Genomic DNA, 24,952 nt, shown 5'->3' on the forward strand with positions numbered 1-24,952 from the left:
ATATTGCTTGCCATCCTATTAACCCCTGCTTATGCTTTTCCCCTTTCCTTCCCTCTTACCCCCCTACCCAGTATTAAACTGGTGAACACCACTTGCTTTTCACAGCCCTCCCTTTTCAGGATCCCTCCCCCACCTTAAAGTTCCTCCCCTTATTTAACCCCTTGTCCTCAAAATTTCTGTATTCCCTTACCCTTAGCTTACTCCTTCCCTCTCACTTTTCAATGAAGTGGAAGAAATTTCACCATAAATCGAATATGTCTATTGATACACACTATGTTCATCTCCCTCCTTTCTTTCTCTCAGATGTAATAGGTTACCTTTGCCTCTTCATGAGATGTAGTACCACCACGTTACACTTTTTTATGATATAATCTCCTTTCCACCTCTAGTTTCTAAGACAAATTGTACATATGTTCTTTACATATTTTTTTTTTGGCAGAAGTATAGTTCTCAAGATTTCTTTTTACCTTTTTAGAAATCTCTTGAGTTCTGTATTTGAAGATCAAACCTTTTATGTAGATCTGGTTTTTTTCATCAAAAATAGATGGAATTCATTTATTTCGTTAAATGTCCATCTTCTTCCCTGGAAAACGATGCTCATTCTTGCTGGGTAAGTTATTCTTGGCTGCATACCAAGTTCCTTAGCCTTTCGGAATATCATGTTCCAGGCCCTTCGTTCTTTTAATGTGGATGCTGCTAGATCCTGGGTTATCCTGAATTGCTTTTTTCTAGCAGCTTCCAATATCTTTTCCTTTGTCTGATGGTTCTTGAACTTGGCCACTATATTTCGTGGTGTTTTGATTTTAGGGTCCCTTTCAGTAGGTGATCGATGAATTTTCTCAATGTCTATTTTACCCTCTGTTTCCAGAATGTCTGGGCAGTTCTCTTTGATAATTTCCTCGAAAATGGTGTCCAAGCTCTTTTTTTCCTCCCATTTTTCAGGGAGTCCGATTATTCTCAAATTGTCTCTCCTGGATCTGTTTTCCAGGTCTGTTGTCTTTCTGGTAAGGTACTTGACAGTCTTTTCAATTGTTTCATTTCTCTGGTTTTGCTTGACTCCCTCTTGGTTTCTCCTTGAGTCATTCATTTCTTCTTGTTCCAGTCTAATTTTCAATGATGTATTTTCTTCACTCATTTTTTTTATATCTCTTTGTAATTGTCCAATTGAGTTTTTATCTTCTATGGAATTTTTTTCCATTTTATCCATTTTATTTTTTAGAGAGCTGATTTCTTTTTCCAGCTCTCTAATCCTGTTTTCCTTGGAGTTGTTTACCTTTTCCAGCTCACTAATCCTGTTCTCCTTGGAGTTGTTTACCTTTTCCAGCTCACTAATCTTGTTTCTCAATGATTTGATTTCTTTATCCACTCTGTCTTTGAATGCATGGGATGACTTCTCCAGGCTCTCTTGCCAAGCTTCCCTTTCCTTTTCCCATTTCTCTTCCAGCTCTCTTGTGAGAGCCTTTTTGATTTCCTCTATGAGGTTCTTTTGTATTGAGGAGCAGCTTATATCCCTCCCAGGGGATACATCTGGGGACAGTCTGTTTTTACTCTCCTCAGTGTTTGAAGTCTGCTCTCTCTCCATACAAAAGCTGTCAATGGTTAGAGCCCTTTTGAATTTTTGGTTCATTTTGTCAGAGTAGGAATGGAAGAAAACAAACTGACAAGAGAAATAATTGGTCTGTTTTGCGGGGGATGGGGCTGGATGGCATTAGTGGGCTTCCTCTACAGACTGGGGGTAGGGCAGCAGAGAGCCACTAACAGAACAGCAATGACTGTACTGAGCCTGAGCTCTGAGGCTCCGAGAATGCGCTGAGTCAGTCCAGGTGGGCGTTGGGGGTGGCCGGGCTCTGAGAGATGCTGGCTTTCTGGGGTTTCAATCTTCACCTCCAGTGTTTACACCCTCTCCACCGCTCCTGGCTTGCTGCCAAGACGGAGCATCCACACTGGGGCAAAAGCCCTTTCACAGAACGGCAGAGATCACACCCCTCCCCCTCCGGTCTGAGCTGTGTGAGCTGCCTGTCTTGCTCTGGCTGCCTGCCCTCAGTCTGCGCCCAGTCTGATTGACCCTCCCCCGAGCAAACACAGACCTTTTCTGGCGACTTTCAAGGATGTCTTCTCTTGATTATTTGCGGATTTCTTTCTGGGTCAAGCATTAAGTCAGAGGCTTGTCATGAAGTAAGTTCTGAGAGAACAAGAGGAGCTCAAGCAGCTGTCTGCCTCCACGCTGCCATCTTGGCTGGAAGTCCCTTTTTTTATGTGGCTACAAATAGTTTCAATTTCTTTATCTGGAAATGGTTCTTTTCATATCCTTTGACCATTTATCAGTTGGAGAATGGCTTGAACTATTATAAATTTGAGTCAATTCTTATATATAATTTTTAGAAATGTGGCCTTTATCAGATCCTTTGAGTGTTAAAATGTTTTCCCAGTTTATTGCTTCCCTTCTAATCTTTTTATCTGCATTAGTTTTGTTTGTACAAAACCTTTTTAACATCATATAATCAAAATTATCTATTTTGTGATCAATAATAATCTCTAGTTTTCTTTGGTCACAAATTCCTTCCTCAGGTCTGAGAGGTAAAATATCCTATGTTCTTCTAATTTGTTTATAATAGCATTCTCTATGTCTAGATCATGAACCTATTTGGACCTTATCTTGATATATGGTATTGGGTGTGGGTCAATGCCTAGTTTCTGCCATATTTTACTTTTCAATTTTTTCCCTAAGTAATTTGTTTTCTTGTTTACCAAACAGTGGATTATTGAGTTCCATTGTTTCCAATTCTCCCTTGTTCAATCTACTGTCTTGTTTTCTAGCCAATAACATGTGGTTTTCATGATTACTTTTTTTTTATGTTAAAAGTTGTGGTCTGAAAGTTCTCTTCTCCCTTCATTTCTACCTTTTTTTTTTTTTTTGTTATTGTTATTTCCCTAGATGTTATTGATATTTTATTTGTCCAAATGAATAATTATCTGACTTCTGAAAAGTATCACTTTAATAATTTGATTGGTGAAGTATTCAAAATTTTTATTACCTTTGGTGGTATTGTCTTTTTCATTATCCTGACAGTGCTGAGCCAAGAGCACTAAACATTAATCCAGTTATTCTTTATGTCTTTAGGATATACTCTAAGTGACTCTATACAGCTGCTTTATTTACTTGGCTACATTCATCTCCAGATATTTTATGTATTTATAGTTACTTGGCATGAGATTTCCCTTTCTATCATTACATTTTATTAAAATTAATGTGAGCATTTAAATAATATTTTAAAAATTGCAAAGTACTCTTTTAAATGTTATCTCATTTTATCTAAACAACAACCCTGGGAGATAAGTGCTATTATTATCCTTATTTTACATATGATGAAACCTCATTTATAGATGAGGTTATGTAACTTAACCTAAATCACACAGATGGTAAGTGTCTGAAATGTCATTTGAAGTCATGTTTTTCTGTCTCCAGGTGTAGCATTTTACCCCCTAATGTAGTGGGGGAAAAGCTATTTATTTTGGGATATATTGTGTAGCCTACATCTTTGCTGAAATTATTATTTATTTTACTTTATATCTTTTCTGGCTGCAGAATTTTCTTTTTATTATTAGTAAACAGGTACAGTTCTTGTCTCCTTTTTGCTAATGTCCACATTTTAATTTCATATTGTCTTACTAGAGTTGCTTTCATTCTAGTATTATATTACATTAAAGTAGGGATTCAGAATATGCACAGAAGTCAAGGAAAATTGGAAAGGAAAAAAAGCAAAATATAATTTTGTACAGAAAACAAATGGTTTACATATAAGAAAAAACTTTTTTAAAAAAAGATTTAATGCTGAGGAATGGCTAAACAAGTTGTGGTATGTGATTGTGGTGGAATACTACTGTGCTGTGAGAAATGATGAGCTGGTTGATTTTGGAAAATTGTATAAAGATTTGTGTGAAATAATGAAAAGTGAAAAGAACAGAACCAAGAGAACTTTGCATATAGTAATAGTAGTATTGTATAAAGAATAATTAAGAATGGCCATATTACAGATTAGCAGAGGATGTGTAAAGGAAGATTCTGTGAACTTCTAGAAATAGAACTGATGAATAGAATTGTTCATAGTGTGATTTTACATATATTTATAAGTCTGTGTCAGATGGTGATCTTTTTTATAGGGTGGGGAGGAAGGGAGAAAGACAGTTTGGAACTTAAAATATAACCAAATAAAAGAAATCTAGAAAACATGACTTGATGCTTAGAGTCAACTTAATGATCATAGATCTCCCAGAAGAATATATGAAATCAAAACATGTGAACCTCCCAATGCAAGAAATCATACAACGATATTTTCTAGTATCTGAACAAAGAAAACAAATTAATTTCTCCTAGTATCCCACTTCCATGAGCCATTCCATGATGTGGAGATTTTTTTTTTTCCTAGTAATACGTGATACAAAGTGCAGCTTAAATAGAAGAAGTGATGGTAGAGGAATAGGCTTATCACAGGTTTCATGAGACTGATGCTACATTTTCATTTTATTGTTTTAAATAGAATTTTTCTTATTGGGAACATTTCCTTGAACACACATTGGAGAGTATCAAAAGAAGTTTTTGTTTGTGGTTGGAAAAAATGTCTACAACCTGCCAAGTAAATTTAAAATTGCATAAGAATATGGGTGTTGATGCTGAGAAATGGTGTGTAGGCAGTACATTTCTTGTCCTGTCTGAAAACAGTTATGAAATACAAACAACTCATGTGGGATTGCTTGCTACTTTATTTTTATATGGGAAAGACAACTCTAAAAACGAAGAAAACCAAGTACATTTAATTTGTTAACATGTTTCAAACTGAGGTTGATTGGTAAACATTTCTGTTTTACGGATTTAATTTTTGTGAACTACCAAAATTTGAATGCATTATCTTGTAGTAGAAAAAAAGTATACCAACTTTTCCTGATATAAAAATATAACAAGACCACTTTCTTTAAATACATGTTGTAACATTTGGAACTTTGCACTTAGGTAATTCACTGTTACATCAGTGATTGTAAGCTTGGTAGGTAAAATAAATAATATGCTGATGTTGACCTGTTAGAACTATCTTTAAAAATGGGTCTGTCATATGACTGCAATATTTAAATCCAAAAACTAAATCTAAATGAATAGTCTAAATCTCATAAAGGCCTGAGAATTTTATATTCATTTCCTGAAACTGATTTCAATATATATTTCAAATGTAAAAGGCCATGTACATCAAAACATTGCTGTCAACATTGCTCTTATTGTCTATCATATGTAGGGCATACTGCGTTGGGTATAAAAATTCTAGTCAAATGATGCCTGTAAAACTGTTACATACATATACAAATATTTTGAGTAAATATGAGAGCATCATTGATAATACATTAAAATTTTGTTTTTTGGAACTTATACAGAATTACAGAATCAGAAATCTGGAATGCCATAGTTTAACTAATTCTGTTACCAACAATCCTATATACAAAATATTTGATAAATGGGCAGATATTTCCCTAAGAACTCCAGCAAGGGGGCAGTAATTACCTTCAAAAGCAGCCTTTTGTACTTTTATATGCCTCTAAATGGTTGGAAATTTTATTGGCTGTCCCCAAATAATCAGTTAACACATGTTTTTTGTTTTGTTGAGTAAAAAATCTGCATTTCTACAACTTTTAAATTTATTTTATAAATGAAATAAATGTATAAATGAATAAATGAAAATCTTTCATTTACATGAAAACAACTACCATGTTCCACTCAACTTTTTCTTCTCTAGGTTTAGCATTCCCTATTTCTTCAAGTTATTTTAAAAGCTTTTTTAGTATTTTCCTTGCCCTCTTCTATATCTCTCCATTCTATCCATGCCTTGCTTAAAATATGTCAGAATCAATACATAATATCTGTGTGGTCTGAATTTGAGAAAGAGAAGGAATAATCCTTTTATCCTGTGTTTCTTTCTTAAATGCAACCTCAGATTACCTTGAAGTGTTAGGCTAACATGTTTTATAGTTCATTTATATTTGATTTTCAGTTCACTCACACTCCCATACCTAGTCCATTTTTATTTTTTACTAGAGAACTCTTTTTCATCTTATTCTTGTAAGACTTTTTGAGACCAGGTAAAAAAACTTTACTTTTATCTCTATTATATTCAACTTACTACATTTAGTCCAATCTTTTCAATGTTTTTGTGCCAGATCCTGCTATTTCTCCCAATTTTGTTAAGAATATCATATACCATATGTCCAAGTGACTGACTGGGGGATGCCTTACCTGGGGCCTTCTTCCAAGCTGATATTTTGAATCTGATTATTAAGTAGATATCTTAATATATAAAGATTTTTTTTTTCTAAAGGTAGAATAACATAAGATTTTTTCAAGTGCTTTATTCAAATTTAGGTAAACCATATCTAATCTAGTTTTCTGCTTTTGCAGTCTAATAATTCTGTCAGAAAAGGAAATAAGTAATTCTGGCCTGACCTATTCATAATCAAGCCAAGACAATTTTCCCCTGCAGCTTCCTTATCGAGACACTCCCAAGCTAACCCTTTGAAAACATACTAGAATTTTCCAGTATTTATATCAATTTTGTTGGTCTGTAGTTCCCTCCCCCTGTTTTGAAAATTAGGTTAGCAGTTATCCTTTTTTGGTCTTGTTCTGTTTTTCTAATTCTCTCAATGTCTTTAAAAGATCACCAGTGGTAGATCAGTAACCATTTTTGCTTGTTCTTTCAGTATTCTCTGTGAGAGTTTTTCTGAAACTAGTGACTAGGATTAAACAAGGGCAACACACTTACCTTGGGTTTTAGCTACTAAACATTTTGGCATAACCTTTCTAATTCAAATATTATTCTTCGTTAGAAAAAAATAAAACCAAAATATCAGTTAGTCCTTCCTTCTCTTTATTGTCCATTACCATTCCATCTACCAACCTCTTAATTTTATTCCTCCTTCTCCAGTAAAGCTAATAAAACTTAAAAAAAAAATTTGTCCAAGACAACATTTAGATACTTACATAATTATACATTCATAACTTCATATGTATATGCAAAATTTATAGTAAGCAAATATAAAGTAGATAGCGCAGAAAAGGCTTAGTATAGAAGATCATACTTGAGCCAGGGTTAAAGGAAATTAGGGATTTCAAGAAGGGATTGAGGGCAGAGAATTCCAGGTATGGGGGGAGAGCTAGGTATGTAGACAGGAGACAGAGGAGAGTGGCATGTATGAAAAACAGTAAAAAGGTGAGTTTTAGCCTAGATAAGATATCACTGGGGCAAAGCAAAGAGGGATCACTACCTTGATATGCCTGGAAGATGGGAATCTTTTAATACAGTCTGCTCTCATTAACTCTTTTTGACTGCTTATTCCTTGTTGAATTACTTTAGGTTGGTATTTTACCACAATTCCCAGATCTTTCTTCAGATAAAGTTCTATCTGACTTTATCCCTCTTCTGTCTTACACTTTTGAGTCTGATAAGAATTTCCATTTATCACTATTGAATTTCATCATATTTGATTCACTCCAGTGTTGTAGTTTTGACACCAATGCTCTATTTAGGATCATTTAAAATATTAACTCTATTATCTAGTATTTTAGTTTGCTCTCCGTTTTTGGCATGCTCATTTATGGTTTTATTTAAGTCACTGATAAAGATATTAAATATTCCTTGTTTAATTTAAGTTATTGATAAAAATATCAAATATGTGGCCCTGTCCTTGATCTCCAGATTTTTACTATGAATTTTGTAGCTCGTTGAAATTAAAACATTAACAAAGTCTGGTTGAGTCATTGATACCTTATAATACTTAACTGCACAAGGCTGCTGTGAAGATCAAATGAAGTAGTATATGCAAAGCACTATATATAATACTCACATGTAGGTATATGTTTTTGTATAAGTAGAGTAAGGGTAGATAGTGAAATGGGTCTGGAATCAGGAAGAGCAGAGTCCAAATCCAACCTCAGGCATGTGCTGAGTGTGTGACTCTGGACAAATCACTGAACCCTGTTTGCTTTGTTCACTGTATTTCAGTGAATGTTATAGGTTCTTTAAAATTTTCAGACCAAGTCTATTAAATTATACATGTGCCCATTTTACCCTTGTTCTAAGGATCCCTAAGCACTGGGAAGCACATTGTGTCGCTATCATGATTGGAGTATTAAGGAAATGGAAAAAATGCTCAGGGAGATTTCCTAGTTGACTACATCACCTTGAGTAAAGAAGAATGTGATCGGTATAAGCCTTTGATACACTGAATAAAGTGACAGTATAAAATCTTCCGTTAATCACAATATCAGAGACTAGCTTGGTAGGATCAAGTTCAGAAGGGATCAAATATAGTTAGATATCAGGGTTCGAGCAAAGGAAGTAGGAGAATATGTATTTTAACAACTATATTATGGAAGCAATCCTAAGGATACATAATGGGTCAAAGCACATGGCAATTGAAAGTTTTTAATTATCATCACAGCAACAGTGATTGCAAATACATAGTAAGTACATATAAATTAAATTATATATAACATAGAAAATTAAATACAAATATATGTTAAAGTTAAATTTTAAATTTTATAATGACAGAACTAACATTTTTTTCTAATATTTCTACATGGAAAGGAGTAGACTTATGTAATTAATATCCTACATAAAGACTGATTGCTGATTAAGATTTTTCAAAAAATATATTTCTTGGAGTGTCTTATGATTGAGGGAGTGAGGCTTCCATTTTCACCCTTTTTAAGTTCAGTTTAGCAAGGAAATAAAGGTTGTAAGTCATGGAACAATTAGCTACATGAGATTTACTTTGCCATGATATAGCAAATATTTATGAGGCTTTTTTAGAGTGTCCCCTTCCTAATAAATACTATCTTCCTCATATAGAACTTTGTCTTATCGATAGGTCAGATTATGTTAACTTTGTGGACTTCAGACATTCAGCAAATAAGAGAGATTGTTTTATTTCTCTTAAGTGGTATTTTTTGATACACTAAAATGATCAGTAAGGTGTAGTCAAAGTGGGGCTAGTATCAGTTGCATCCCAAGGACGCACTTGTTGCTTTTTAGGAAAAAGTACACACTATTGGGAAGAAATGGGAACTCTGGTTCCATATAAGAGAAAAAAAGCTTGGATAGTTTAAAAAATCTGAGCCCTAAATGATTACAAGTTCAGAAAGTTAATCCTTATATGAAAAACTAGATGAAATTAAATTTTTAATCATATAATTATGGGCAAGCTGATTATTGTCACCACTATTCCCCTTCAAACTTCAAAGGAGACAACCTAGAATCTTAAACCCTAGAGCCTTGGGAATGGCATTTCTTTCAAACCTGTACCTACAACCGTCATCCTGGGAAGAAACCTAATGCTGATGCAAACACAAATATTTTTGTGGATGTTCTTGACATAGCTACTGAACACCAAGAAAAGTTCCTGCCTCTAAAGTTCTTGGTACTGCCAAGAAAGATGTTCAGTATCAGAAACTTATATAATTATACTGTGGAAATGACTTATTAAGAAGCATTATCAACTACTTTGTCACTTTGTCTTAAAGATCTATCTAACTTCTAACTCAAATTTTCCTTGTGTTTTGATTCTTCCATTAGAAAGTCAAAACTCTTTTTGAGACTGACTTTGTATATTTATATCCTACACACTCAGCATAGTACTTTACACGTAGTATGTACTTAATAAATGCTTTTTTCATTTATTTAATTATTCATTCACATAATCATTGCCAGTAGTTATATGGTGTTTTAAAAGTTATAGAGCTCTTCTATATTACATCTTCACAATTGATACTTTGTCCTGCACTGTGAAGTGTAGGAAATAGTCACTCGCACTTATTTTAGAAATGATGAAATGGAAGGTCAGAGTGGCGTAATTATTCTTACACAGCTACATAAATTGTGCTAATTAATTGAGGCATGAAATAATTTTGATATAGTTTCATTTTTGTGAAAAGACATGCGGTTGGGTTACTGATGTTAGACTGACTTAAAATATCTGATTGACCTGATTTGTTCACTTTCAATTAGTTCTCTGTCATTTGAGTGCTAGATTTCATGCCATATCCATGTGTTTCAGTGCTTTGTTTTGCTATATTTTATTTTGTCTGTTTTTTTTTTTTAAATGATATTACTCCAGGAAAGGCATAACAAGATCACATTCCAATGTCTATTAGAAAAATTGCATTGACTCTTGCCAGAGGAAGAGAAAGCATTTTAAGATCCATTAAGATCTACAGTGAAACAGGATCAGATAGACACAAGCACCAAGGAAATTGAGATTGATATGAAAACATAAAAAACTGACAAGTTTTTGCTGTATTTGAAACAATCTAATTAATCCTCAGAAGTAAGACAAAATCTACAGGGGTTATTATTGATTTCATTACACTTTGTTATAAACTTCTTGAAGTTGGGAGTATATCCACGAGACTAAAGGCAAAATAATTGTTTCTATAGGAAAAGAAAATCTTAACTTGGTCAGAGCAATGAAAACAATGGGATACATAAGATTGGGGGGGGTGAGGAAAATATTTTTTATTGGTGAAAATTACTTTTCTATTCAAGCATATATACTAGGATTACTGTCAAAAGAAACCCGAGTCAATTTATTTCTGTAAAATCCAGGTATATTCATCAGATTTTAAAACTTTCATTCCTAAAAATTGCTTTTGAGGATTATTTTAGTCAGCCTGGAAGTTTTATCCCCATTGATGGAGTGATGAACAGTGATGACTAGATTGATAAGTTAAGAATTGGAATTGTTCTATAATTGAGGAAATTTTGAAATGGATATGAAACTTCCGCATCATCACGCACTGTTTTATCTATCAAGAAAGGTTAATAAATAAATAGATTAGAGAAACAGATTTAAGTTTCCTAAAAATCCCCTTGATTTTCACTTCTTTGAAAATTTGTGAGATCTATGAACTATAGTTAAGGGTAGATTTGGAAACTTAAACTGTTCATCAAAAATATATTTAATAATAATGTGATGAATATGTGTTTTCACATGAAAGAATGTGTCAAATTCTTGTAAATCAAAAGCAGATTTCAAAAACCAAGTGATTAACAGGAAATAGAGGACAGTTTAACTTTCCGGTTACGATACTGTCTAAAATTTGGAATGTTACATCTTAGAATCATTTAAATCCATAGTTTGATATTCATATATAATATTCAAGGGCACTTTCATCTCTGATTTCTTGTGTATAATTTTTTCAATTTAATTTTGTAATCTTCTAAACTGAAAAGGCATTACAAGTTGATTCATTAAAATTGGCAGACAGGAAGAATTTTGTAGGTATTTTGCAGGCTAGAAGATCAGAATCCCTCAGCAAGATTTATCTATGGATGTAAGTTTAAGCTTTAACTGTATTTTAAAAAATATGAATAAAGGGTCCCTACTCTAAGAAGTTTTAGAAAGTTTTTAATCTTAAAAAAAACCACAGTTTTAAATTTTGTGTCTAATTTAGCATATTACTATATAAAAGAATTTAAATTATTTAAAGCTGTTTTCTACATTTTTATGATTAACTATTTTTTGTACTCTTTCGTTTTTTAGACTTAATATAAAAGGGACATTTAGATATGACTGGTCTGTATATTTAGAACATAAGCATCAAATTCTTTTGCTTAATTTGTTGACTAATGTCATTTATATAATTAAAACTAAATATATAATTAAAATACTAAATATGTGGAAGACAACATACTTTTAAGAAAAACATTTTCCCACTTTTACAGAGTTCCTCATTTAAAATAATGCTATTTTGATAAACAGAAAAGGTTTTGCTATTTGGGATATGTGATTGTCTCTTGGAAGGTAAACCATTAGTTATATAATAGAATAGAAAATATTCAGAATCTAACCATGTGTTCCCTGTATTTTTTTTCCTAAAATAAGTTTTTGTTGAGATACTCTTTTTTAAATTGCCAATTGTCTTTCTAGTATTCTTCCCAGAGAGCCATTTAATATAACAAATAGATTTTTTTAAAGATAAAAACAAAAGATAAAATAGGAGGAAATTCCCATATATGATCAATATATTGATATTCTGAAAATATGTGCAATGTGCAGCACTTGTGGACCTTCTATCTTTGTAAAGGAATATGGTGGCATAATATTACCTCTTCTCTTGAACCTTGTTTAGTTCTAAGAGTTCAATATGTATTTAACATCGGGTGGGGGAGTGTTTTTTAAAAGATAATCTTTTTATACAATCCAACTTGAAAAAAAAAGAGATAATCAATTTGAAAGGGAATTATCAAAATTTCTTTAGAATAATTCCTAGACACTAAGTAGATCTAGAGCTAAAACAGATTCTTTCTATCCTAATTGTTGACATTTTTAAATATGAGTTCCAGAATTTCTTTCCTATCAAGAAATAACTTGTTTTCCTATCCTCTCTTAACTTACTTAGTCTCAATAGATAGATTTAATCATCATCACCATTGGATTGAAATTTCACCATACTTTGAATCCAGTGTGGGCTCAGACTGTAGGGTAAGGAATTTTTCTCAAAAACAGAGATATCAATGTCAAGTATCCTCTTGAGATTTTTACTCTGTATTAGTAACACTCTGTAGCTGGAACCTAAAAAGACTTTTTGCCCCCATACTGGACTTACACTTTTGAATTTTCTGTCTCAAACCTGTTCTAGGTTTCCTGACATTTTGCATCCTCATTCTATTATCCTGGATTTTCAGTACCTACTTATCATCTCAAATATAGACACAGACATATACTTGTATTTAAGTAGATGTGTATCTACTTACACACACACACGCACACATACACACACACACACACACACACACACACACACACACTTACACACACTCACTCAAACACTAATTGAAACGAGTACCTTCTAAGTAGAATAGAAAAATAGGATGTATACATGAAATGTTAAATTTGTCATGTACGACTTATTTTTAAGGTTACTAATAAGTTAGACATGGAACCTGACATATTTGTCAGTAATTACTTAAGTTCTTCTTTCTGTTCTTTTCTGAAGATTGAAACAAATTCATCACTGGCCTTTTTTTGTTTGTTTTTTGTATCTTTCTTCTTTTGGAAATCCGTATTTTAACACCATTCCCTTTAAATTTAGCCTATCTCAAGTGAAAAAGAAAAAAAAACCCACAAAAACCTTTTATAACTGTAAGCATGATCAAACAAAACAAATTTCTATCCCCAAAATATGTCTCATCTCTCTTGCAGGAATGTGTAATGTACCTTTTCAGTAGTCCTCTGGAATTTTGGATGTGGAAAGATCCTACATATACATCTCCTACTGTGGCTAATTATTAATATGCCGAGGGAACTCCCAGTCTTGGCTTATCTCCCCTCACTGCTTTACATGCCACACTATGACAAATATCTCTTTCTTAACTAAATTATCTATGCCATCAAGAAAGTATCCACTAGTGCCATATAATATTGTAGAATTCATGGCAAAAAATGAGCTTTCTTTAGGCTAAGTTTGAGTATAATTTATATAAAACTTGAATAAATTTTGAACTGCTCTGGACTCTGTGCATATAGAACTTCAACTTAATGCCAAGTGTATGTGAAATCTCATTTTCTAAGTTTTGTATGTCATATGCTTTATTAATATAGCCCAGTATTCTTTTTTTTTTTTTTTTTTTTTAAATAGCAACACCATTATTGCTGACTCATATAGTTTGTGGTATGTTGTCATCTGATGATTTGAGGGCTATGATGAGAATAATGTTTGGTTCTCTCTTGGAAGTGTTTCAGATGTCTATTTAAAGAATAAGTTAGTTCTCTAAGTAATAATAAAAAAAAATTAAATCCACAAAGTTGCACTATATTCTTCTTGCCTAGGTAGCTTTTTATGCATTAAATTTTTAGGCTATACTTGCTATTAGCTTTTTAATATATTTTCTTTTGGTACTTCCATTTAATATGTCTAAATATTAACTTTGCTCTAAGTTGGTACATAGTCATATATCATTTCCATGTTTAATCAAACTCTAGTTAGAGAACTTGTACTTTTTTTTTTAAAGGTTATCTAATTTGTGTGAAAAAGTTTGGAAATTAAATTGAGTGATTTTCAGAGTAGACTGTTCAACAGACAAGTTTTATACCACTTATACATGTATATTGTCTCCTAATTTTACATTTGTAACATGCACACATTTCAATATGATGAAATATAGCTAGATGGTTTTCTAAGTTTTATTTACTATTAGAGAGACTTAGGATTTTACATTTTTGAAAAAAATAGTCAATGTTTCAAAATAGATATGGATCAAGTTAGTTATCAGGCCTATTAAATGAGTTTAACATGAGTAAAACATTTAATCTTTGAATGAACTTAGAACTGGAGAGGGAAGAGAACCTAGTAGAGTGAAAAGTAATTAATTTTTATCCATTATGTTTCAGTTTAGTTGGATGCATTTGATAAATATGTACAAATTAAATTGATAATATTGATTTTTTAAAAACTATTTAAGTAGTTATTTTTTCATCTAAAATTATTTTCTTGTTTTTCTATTACTTTAAAAAAATTAGAGCAAGCCAATTCTTTTTCTCTACAATTTCAGAATAAAATATTTAAAGATAATGCAAAGTTTGACTCTTATCCTTTGAGGTTTTCAATTGTTGCTTGGCATGTGTGTAAGAACCTGTGCAAAGATGAGTAGGTGTGGTATAAATGCTTTAACTGCATTCATCATAACAGTCATGTTCTGTTCAGGATTTTGCATCTTCCTCTGTGTTCAACGGCTGTCAATTTTTGGTTTTGGCTTAGTAGTTAACCTTGAAAGGTCTTTTGTTCTATGACAGTTGAAGAAATTGGCACAGCTTTACTTTTCTTAAACAATTTGTTAATTGTTTATAAATAAATGAAACTCTGTGAAATGCTATTGAGTCCCTGTATTTTATGGGAATCTTAATATATCTAAATGTTGGTCATCATTTCTGGATGATTTTAAAAAGTTCTTTAATGTACTGAAAAGAACACAATCCTTTCCCTTTTTAAAAACTTTTTAGATTTTTGCAATGTATGTTTTCCTTAATGTCATAACTGCCTTATTTTTTTTTTTAAATCATACAGTAGAATTCACAGTTATTTATAATTGTAGTTATATTGCAATGTGCAGAAATTTGATGTTGGAAATTGTTATTTGATGCTTTTGACTTGTGAAGAGAACATTGAACCCACATAAATGATGAGTAATTTAATGTGTATTCTACATTTTAAATAACTCATCTTCATGAGGTCTGTTTAACATTTCGTCAGATAACATATTTGATGCATTTTGAATAGTGTTACTACTTCCATTGTTAATAACTATTTATTAAATGCCTTCTATATACTGAGCTCTGTGATAAGTTCAAAGGATCCAAAAAAAAAAAAAAAAAAAAAAAAGGAGCAGATGACAGTCCTTGTCCCCAGAGGGCTCACAATCTAATAGGGGAGATAACAAGCAAACAACTATATACAATAAGGTACATTTAGAAAAAAAACAGAAAATAATTAAAAGAAGGAAGTAGAAGTAAAAGGGATTTGGAAAAATTCCCATAGAATCTAGAATTTTAGTTTATACTTGAAGAAAGTCAAAAAAGTAGAGATGAGAAAGAATATTTCAAGTATGGGGTGTAGCCAGCCAGAGAAAATGGCAAGAGCTAAGAAATGGGGAGTCTTGTAAGGGTGGAAAGGAGAAAAAATTGGAATATAAAAGACTTACAAAAATGAATGTTGAAAACTATATTTACATGTATTTGGAAAAATAAAATTCTTTTGAAAATTAAAAAAAAACTAGTAGGTAGGACATGATAGGTAGTTTGAGAATCACTAGCATAGAGATGATATTAAATCCATAGTTACTGCTGAGATCATGCAGTGAAGTAGTATAGAGAAGAGAAGAGGACCCAGGACAGGACTCTGTGATATACCTTAGTTAGAGGGCATGATTTAGAAGAAGATCTAGTAAAGGAGGCAAAAAAGGGAGAGGTCAGATAGGTAGCTTGATAATCGGGAAAGATGAGGAATTGGGGAGAATAGGGAACTCATGGCAAAATGATCTGATTTTTTTCCCCAAAAAACTTAAGAGGCAAGGAACATGAAAACATTAAATCTGTGATAAAATATACTCTACTGTAGATTTAGAGTTACAGAGGGCACAGTGGAAATAGGTGGTCAAATGGGGAATGAAACTTACTTTGGGGGGGTAGAGTTGAAATGGATGAGAATGAAGGAGGGGGAGAAACAGCTAGAATTAAGAAAGGTGAATTTGTTCTTTATTAATTTCTGGTTCAGTATCATTGACATGGTAGGGGTAGAAATTCATTTGAATTGAATTGAATTGAAAATGAATTCAAGCAGAGTATAACTAGATTTACATTTTTTGAATCATGTCTTAAGAGTGAGATAAAATTTCAGAATTGTTTTACTTTATATTTCTCTTAACAAAAATTTGTAGACGAACTTTTATATTGGTCCCTTAGAATTCTTTTGAAAATTACTTATTCATGTACTTTGACCATTCCTCTGTCATGAAATAATATTCTTGGTTTTATTTGACTGAAAGTTTCATATGTATATTGGTTATCAGAGATATTTAATGTCAATATTGTACAGAGACTTTGTTGGTGCAAAAGCTTTTTTTTTTTTTTTTTTAAATAGTTTTTATTTACCAGATATATGCATGGGTATTTTCACAATGTTGACAATAGCCAAACCTTTTGTTATAATTTTTCCCCTCCCATCCCCTCCAACCCCCCCCTCCCCCGGCAGGTTGACCAATACATGCTCAATATGTTAAAGTATAAATTAAATACAACATATGTATACATGTCCAAACAATTGTTTTGCTATGCAAAAAGAATCGAACTTTGAAATAGTGTACAATTAGCCTGTGAAGGAAATCCAAAATGCAGGCGGACAAAATTAGAGGGATTGGGAATTCCATGCAGTGGTTCATAGTCATTTCCTAGAGTTCTTCCACTGGGTGTAGTTGGTTCAGTTCATTACTGCTCTATTGGAACTGATCTAGTTCATCTTGTTGTTGAAAATGGCCACGTCCATCAGAATTGATCATCATATAGTATTGTTGTTGAAGTATATAATGATCTCCTGGTTCCGATCATTTCACTCAGTATCAGTTCATGTAAATCTCTCCAGGCCTTTCTGAAATCTTCCTGTTGGTCATTTCTTACAGAACAATAATATTCCATAATATTCATATACCATAATTTATTCAGCCAATCTTCAATTGATAGACATCCAGGTGCAAAAGCTTTTTAAAAATTTAAATGTAATTAAAATTTTTTTTGTACTTTTCTATTCCTTTATTGTGCAAGACATTTATAGATGTTATACTTTATGAATGAATTTCTTCTTAAATCATAGATCTGAAAAATATTTTCTGTTTTCCTCTAATTTCCTTCTAATTTCCTCTAATTGTTTTTAATTGTGTACTCAAAGCAGCCTCTCAGGATGAGATACATATAATAAAGTGTGGATTAATTCTCTGTTGCTTATGCCAATTTTGACCTAGCAGATATTATCAAGAAAACATAAGTTTTCTACCAGCTACCACTATGCCATTCATAGGTTACTATTGGTTACAGCAAATGGAGAAATTTTGACTGCTGTGGATAAGTATTCTTTCCTGGCACATTGACTTGAATGATGAGGTTGATGTACTTGTTGCCACAGTTAGCAAAGTGACTGGGGGGCTTGAAGGAAATTGTGTGAGAGAAAAGGTTATTAGACTATCATCTTAATTTGATTTCTCCAAATCTCATTTTTTCCTAGTAGTCTATATTCTTTAAGAGTTATTGAACAGCATTTTTTTAATGACTTTTGAACAGGTGTCTCAATGCTTGTACCTACTGCAAAACCAAACATGCCAGAGGAAATTTGGCCAGTTATCCAATTGATGAACTAGTAGATAGAGCCAAACAGTCTTTTCAAGGTAAGGATTTTGTTATTTTTAATATAATTATTTGTTTTTTTAAAATATAGGGATTTTTTGGTTCTAATTTAGTGTTTATTCTGAACAAAGTTTTCCTAAATTTCTCATAATTCAATTTGATCTATTTTACAATTCTGATTTTTATTTGGATTACAAAACTTTATTTGTAAGTTAAACTTCTTCAAGTATTAATACTCATTTTATGTCATCATTTCCACATCTTAGTATGACTCATCCCTTTTGGATCATGTACCAAAGAATCCAGTACCATATGCTGTTACTATGTACTTTACAATAACTTGTTGAGTCTATGATGGAAAACAATATTTGAAACATTTTCATCTCTTCTTATTTGAGATTTGGCAAATTCATCTCCTGGTTTACAAAACTGGTATTGTTGCCTCAGACAACAGTTGAATTGGTGAGATTTGGCTCACCAACACTAAAATAGATGAATATGAATAAAAGTTCACTATCAAATTTACTTCATCCCTTTTTTCTGTGATCTGTATATTGTGGTTAAAATGGTTCTGGTCTTCTTATCTTTTTCATCAATTCTTCAGGGTTTATCAGTATGTTATCCCAATTGACAGCTGGTGGTATCTTGATTGTGGTTGCCTATATTATTCCAGATACATTTATACAAAATGAAACTGCTACACTGGGCCATGATAGAGAGAATGAAGCCTATGCCAATGGATCAAGCCTTGCTTGTGCTTTTGATAATTGTATTGGGTATACTGTTTTTGTAGCTCCCTATTCTCGTGTCTATCCTCCTCCTTAAAATGAATAACTCTTCCTTCAAATCACAAATCATGTGCTATATCCTATAGTATGCTTTTACTCATCTCTGTAGTTTTTAGAGCATGATTTTCAAATTTTTAAAAATAGAATCAATTAATTGGAGGGTGAGGGAACAACAAACCTTCATATATTTTTCCCAATGAATGTATGATATCCATGATATATAAAGAATTCATTAAAGTATATAATAAATGAGATTTCACAATAGATAAATGTTCAGAGAACAAGTAGTTCTCAAATGTAAAAATGTTAAAACCTTATAAAAATGTTCTTTGTCACTAGTAATTAGAGAAAATAAAATTCAAATAACTCAGATTTCATGTTGTATAAATCAGATTGACAAAACTAACTCCCCAAAAATAAGAACAGTTGTTGGAGATCTTAAGACTATACATACTAATGTCCTATTGGTAAAGCTGTGCTGACCGAGACAGTTGTGGAGAGAAGTTTTAATTTACACCTTTGCACTTACAAACTGTGAATTCCCTGAGACTTAGCACTATTAGAAATTTACCTTAAAATTGATAAAAGAATTACATGTACAAAACTATTTGTTAGCAATACATTTTTGTTGTTAGAGCAAAGAATTAGAAACAAAATGGAATGGATATCCCTCAGTCATGGAAAGTGAGCAACTTATGGTATATATATGTGGGGAAAAAAGTTGCTATTTCCTAAGGAATGAGTGAATATGCTTTCCCTATATGCGTGTTAAGAATTGAATCAATAAATAGAAAACCAAAGACATTCTCTGTACTCATGGAGTTTATACTTTAATGTGGAAACAAAATGCAACTAGCCATCAATCAGATAGAAATGTCCTGTGGTTGTTCTAATTTAGCAGCAAAAAAAAAATTTTTTTAATGTCCATTTTCAGTGATAAAATTATATTGTTTCTAATGTTGAACCATTTTGCACTATCAAAGATTTTGGTATTTTTTGTTTGTTTTAATTCTTCAGTAGGCTGTTTCTATTGAGGAAGCAAGTATGGGCTGCTTGGTTGAACTGATCAGTAGTTAGACATGGTGGTTGTAGAGATTTTACTTGACTGGCACACATTGGGTCTGTCATTTAAAACTCAGTACTCTAATCAACGCCCTGACATTCTATAAGCTGCCGAAGAGATTCCATCCTGAATTAGAGAGGGAGCTTCCTTACCTGGGATTGCAAATATTGATGACATCACAGATCCAATTCGTCAGCTATTTATTTCTCAATGTATTTTGAGATACCCCCTATCAAATAAGTATGTGTTCCCTGAGGTAAGGTCTTTTTAGGTACTCAGTATAGTCCTTGTACATAGTAATTTTTTTTAAATAAAGGCTTATTGATGCCTATTTTTTTCTTATTGAACTATTCTGGTGTGCTCATGAGACTGGAATGACAAGTGCAATTCCCTGATTGGCCAAGATAAAGAAAGAATATTTAAATTCCTATTCTGTGCCCATAACTGGGGCTCTACACCATATATGTGTCAATAAATATATTTTTTTTAAAAATAGCTTTGTGTACTATATCATATAATTCCTGCAAGTCATTTTTCAAATGCTTGACATAAATTTATGTCCTTTGTTCACAAAGGCACAGAGCTAAATAGTATTCATCACTTCTTCCTAGATATCACCACTCTTCAAAAAAAAAAAAAATCCTTCAGAAAGTTTGTACCCTTTGCATTGTGGGGTACATTATTTTGGTATGTAAAAACTAGTTCTTTTGTAAGCTTGCTTTGTGTTTTAGAATTATTACTCAGTTATAAAAATAAGTATATGAATAAAAAAGCTGCTTTTTATAATTTTGCCTATTATTTTGAAGAAAATAATTTGGCAGCTTTTTGGGGGAGGAAGAGTCAATATTCCTTAAACATTTAACCCCCGTGTCATTTTTTTTTTTTTTTATTCTGTGAGTATTGGAGATATTAAGGTTTTATGAAAAACTACTCATGAAAATTTTAAATATGGTGCTTCAACAGCAGCTTTTGCTGCCCCTTTTCTTATGGTTAAATTGTGTTTCTAATCTTTTTCTTGTTATTATTTAATATTTAGCATATATATTTCGACATTGCCTAACACTCCATAGGATAGTTGCCACTGTGGAATTGGAACCCAAAATTTCTTATGAATTTCAATTAAAATTCTATTTCTGAATTGCATATTTTTGAAACCTCAACATTTTAAAGAATTTCTTTTTTGATAAATTTAAGGAACTACTAATCTTGTCTCTAATTCAGAAGTTTAAGAAGAAAAAAAACCCCAACACTTCCTGAAGAGGTTCTTAAATAACAAATACCCTTGAAAATAAAAGTCCCTTCAAGTATTCAAAATATAGATTATATGTATATTTCTCTGTCAAGAGGTGAGAAGAGAAACAACTCATTCTTTCCAACACCCCATTGGAAAATGTATACGTTTAGTTTTTTTAGTTTTAAAGTAAACAAGCTTTCCTCATTCATTGGTTACTTGGTACACTTATTTTTTTCTCATTCTCTTTTCATATTGTCAGTTTGGCTCTTTGACCTTTATCTAACTTTGTGATTATAATTTTAATTATGCAACCTTTATGTATTAGCTTAAAATAAGTCAGCTAAAATCTAGCTGTGTTTTATTTCTTAGTTAAACCAATACTGAAAATTATTTGATAACATAACATTTAAAATGCCTCTACATCTCAGTATCAAAAGTTTAATAACTTGGTTTCATTTTTATATCTAGGAAGAATATCAAAACCAGTACTTGGTTGAGGTCAGAACAAATTTGCAGGATAGGGTTTTCGAGGATAAATATATATATTGATTTTTCAATAGCAGCTAATGAATCTCTGCTTCAGATCTGTATGTAATGAAACAAAGCTTTTTAAGTATGCTGGGTGAGTAGTGTGGAAACCATATCTTTCATTCCATATCTGTAAAATTAAAATATAGGAATGATGGATGGACTCTATTGTTGTTGTGAGTTTCTTTTGATCTATTGTTTGCTTGTTGTTAGATCCATAGATAGAGCCATAGAAATTTTCCAAAATTGATAGAAGAATTGTTAATGCTTATTGTTTTCATCATAGCCTTTTAAAAAACAATAATTAATATTTAATTTCTCCAATTATATGTAAAAACAATTCTCAACATTCATTTTTCTCTCATCAATTTGTGTTGTTTATTTTAACCTTAAATACAAAATAAGAATAAAAACAATTAGCATAGATATACAGAGAATAAGAGAGGATTCAATATAAAATAATAAATTTCCATTTCAAGAAAACCTACTTAATAAACACTGCATATTATTTTCAGTGCTATTAAGCTTTTCTTTATTTTCTTGTAGGTTTGCTTTTGCTATGCTCTGTGCACTTTTTATTTTTTGTTTTCCCACTTAACTACTCCCTCCCAAAGAAGGCTATAAGGATGTACAGACACACACACACACACACACACACACACACACACACACACGCATGCATATCTATACATAAATATTTATAGGCATATACATATATACACATACACACTTATACATATATATGTAATACTGTACTATGCTTATTTCCACTTGTCAGTTAATCCTCTGAAAGTAGATAGCATTTTCCTTCATAAGTCCAAGTCTTTCCATGTTTTTCTAAATCAATCAGCTCATCATTTTCTGCACCACAGAAATATTCTTACCAATCACATTCTATTTGAAAAATTTTCTATGTAACTTTTTTCCAGTTTTTTCATTTTTTATATTTTTGATTGCAAGGTTTTATTTATATATGAAAATTTTAATTTAAAATAATCAAAATTATCCATGTTTATACTTCAACAATTGTCTCATTTTTAATATAATTTATTAAATGTAGTTTTTCTCATTTTCTTCATTAGCTTTTAAAATTGCATTCTGTTACAACTTTTGTCACTCTCTCATTTTTGTGAAATTTATATTTTTTTCTTATGGAGAATGAACGGTCACTGGTTTAGGCCCTTCCTCATAATTGAGGTTTTGAGAGGAACTCACCAATGGTAGAAAGAGGTTTCAGAGCTGAGGGTGCTGACAGCTAAAGAGTTTTTGGCAGAGTCTCCAGAAGTTTGACACTACTGATCCCTTTTTCAAAACAAAAGTTCTAGGAATCTCTTTGAAGTTTTCCTCTTTAATGAAAACTAATAATCAGTGGATCTGTAATTTCCTTTGTGTAAGTATACCCTGAAATGATGCATGCCAAACCATGTCTGATAGTCCCATGTGATTCTTGGGCATATCTTCCCATATTTTCACTATAGTGTCACCCCTTCCCTTCCTCATGCTTTCTTGAGATTAGAGGATCATAGATCATAGAGCCAGAGCTAGAATTAACTATATAGTTGGACTTTCTTGTTTCATAGATGAGAAAACTAAGGATTAGGGAGGTTGAGTGATTTAAGTAGCTATATACCAGAGAAAGGTTTTGCAATTGGATCCTCTGATTCTAAAACTATTACTTTTTTCTGTAACTAACAGATTATTCATCTTTTATGCTTACTTTAGATACATTATATCCCCTTTTTTTTTCCAGGTAGACATTTTTATTATACCCTTTACATTGCTTTAAATAATTTCTTAATTATAACAATTATAGTCTATTCAGCCCACCAAATGTGGCTCCATTGACCTGTAAGCAATACTTAAATTCATTTCTTTTATAGATTGTACCATTTTACCGCCCGTGGTTATGCCTCATTAGTAGAACAATACTTTTTATCTTTAAAAAAGTTTTATTGATTTTTAACATCATAACATATATAGATTACTGATATTTCATGAGAGCTTTAATAATGCAGTTGATGTAACATTCCACATCTATAATACCTTCCCTCCACTCTAATTAAATACAAGTTACAGAAATCTATTTTACTTCCCTTCTACCACCTAAAAATAGGAAGAAAAAAAAATCAACTAACTGCTTATAATAAGATAGTGAAGCAATTCCCTAATGTCTTTAATATCACACTCCAGGGCTCCCTAACCTCCCTCCATTCCCCCTCTCCTCCATACTCTCCTTGTCTCATTCTCCATTCTGTCATAGACAACATATGTTCTATCATGTGCCCTCTGGTATCTTGTATAGTTGTATTGATCCAAGTCCTTTTAGCTTTCAAAGATTATTTGTTTTTGTTTTTGCATTTTCATTGTGATTGCTTTGTAAAATTTTTTATTGTTTTGTTCATGTCATTCTTTATTCCTTTTTAAAAGTCTTCAAAATTGTTCATTATTTTGATATTGATGTTAAAGTATAAATTATTCTGCCTTTTCTTACTCTACCCTATTAGTTCACATAAGCCTTTTTGTGTGTTTGAAATAATTTCTTTGTTTCTTTTAGCACAATAGTAGTTTATCACAACTATGTACTTTCCTTTTTTTTTACTATGAGTTTCCTTTTTTTTTTTTTTTTCTTTTTTTCTTTTTCACCACAAGAAGAGCTGCTAGAAATATTTTTGGAAATATAGGACCTTTTTCTTTCTCTTTTAAAAAAAAATAATCTTTTGGGTACAGGCCCCGCACTAGTATAGCCAAGTCAAAGGACAATGCATTAGTGTTAGTAATTTTTTCCTGTACATAAAGCAAGATGAAAAGAGATGTAATGCCAGGTTGAGAATCAAGTTGCCTGGTCTATAGACTGTAACAAGGATGTGTAAGACTAGAAAGATAAGTTTGAGTTTTATTGTGAAATGCTTTAAATGATAGAGGAATCTTATTCTAAGGAAAATAAGGAAATTACATAGTTAGATTTTTACTTAAGGAAGATCACTTTTATCATCTATATGGAAGATAGATTGACTTGAAGCAGAAAAATCAGTTAAGAGGGTATTATGATCATTTAAGTAAACAGATTTTAGGGTAATGTCTATATGAGTATAAATAATGACTTTCTAGGTTGCTAATCGGAGAGATATAGAATTAGAAGTGATTGTGATATAAAAATAAATGATATGAATAAAATAAGTACTTGTTAATTACTTAAATAACGAAAGAAAATGGTAATTCTATGACAATTAACCATATACTTAGCATCTAAGTTTATACTTGCTTGAGGAGTAGAAAACATAATTAAGATGACTCCAAATTATTTGTATTCAAATCATGTTAAATATAATAATCATAATGAAATATAAACACAATTATACATTACAAATAACAAAGAAAAGCTTGCAAATTACAGATGTTTGGGATAGAGATAGG

The 24,952-nt window shown here is 31.7% G+C and overlaps 1 protein-coding gene across 3 annotated transcripts in view; it reads left to right on the forward strand.

Annotated features, from left to right (window-relative positions):
- The window catches only part of CDKAL1 (CDKAL1 threonylcarbamoyladenosine tRNA methylthiotransferase), a 625,067-nt gene that overhangs the window by 195,882 nt on the left and 404,233 nt on the right, over nt 1-24,952 (forward strand). For all 3 annotated transcript variants that reach the window (XM_074272562.1, XM_074272579.1, XM_074272570.1), the window contains exon 9: nt 17,863-17,966. In XM_074272562.1, coding sequence (XP_074128663.1) covers nt 17,863-17,966 — 104 coding nt within the window. The remainder of the gene's footprint in view (nt 1-17,862; nt 17,967-24,952) is intronic.

The sequence above is a fragment of the Sminthopsis crassicaudata genome, chromosome 1, assembly GCF_048593235.1.
Source record: "Sminthopsis crassicaudata isolate SCR6 chromosome 1, ASM4859323v1, whole genome shotgun sequence".
In the NCBI taxonomy this organism is placed as follows: Eukaryota; Metazoa; Chordata; class Mammalia; order Dasyuromorphia; family Dasyuridae; genus Sminthopsis; species Sminthopsis crassicaudata.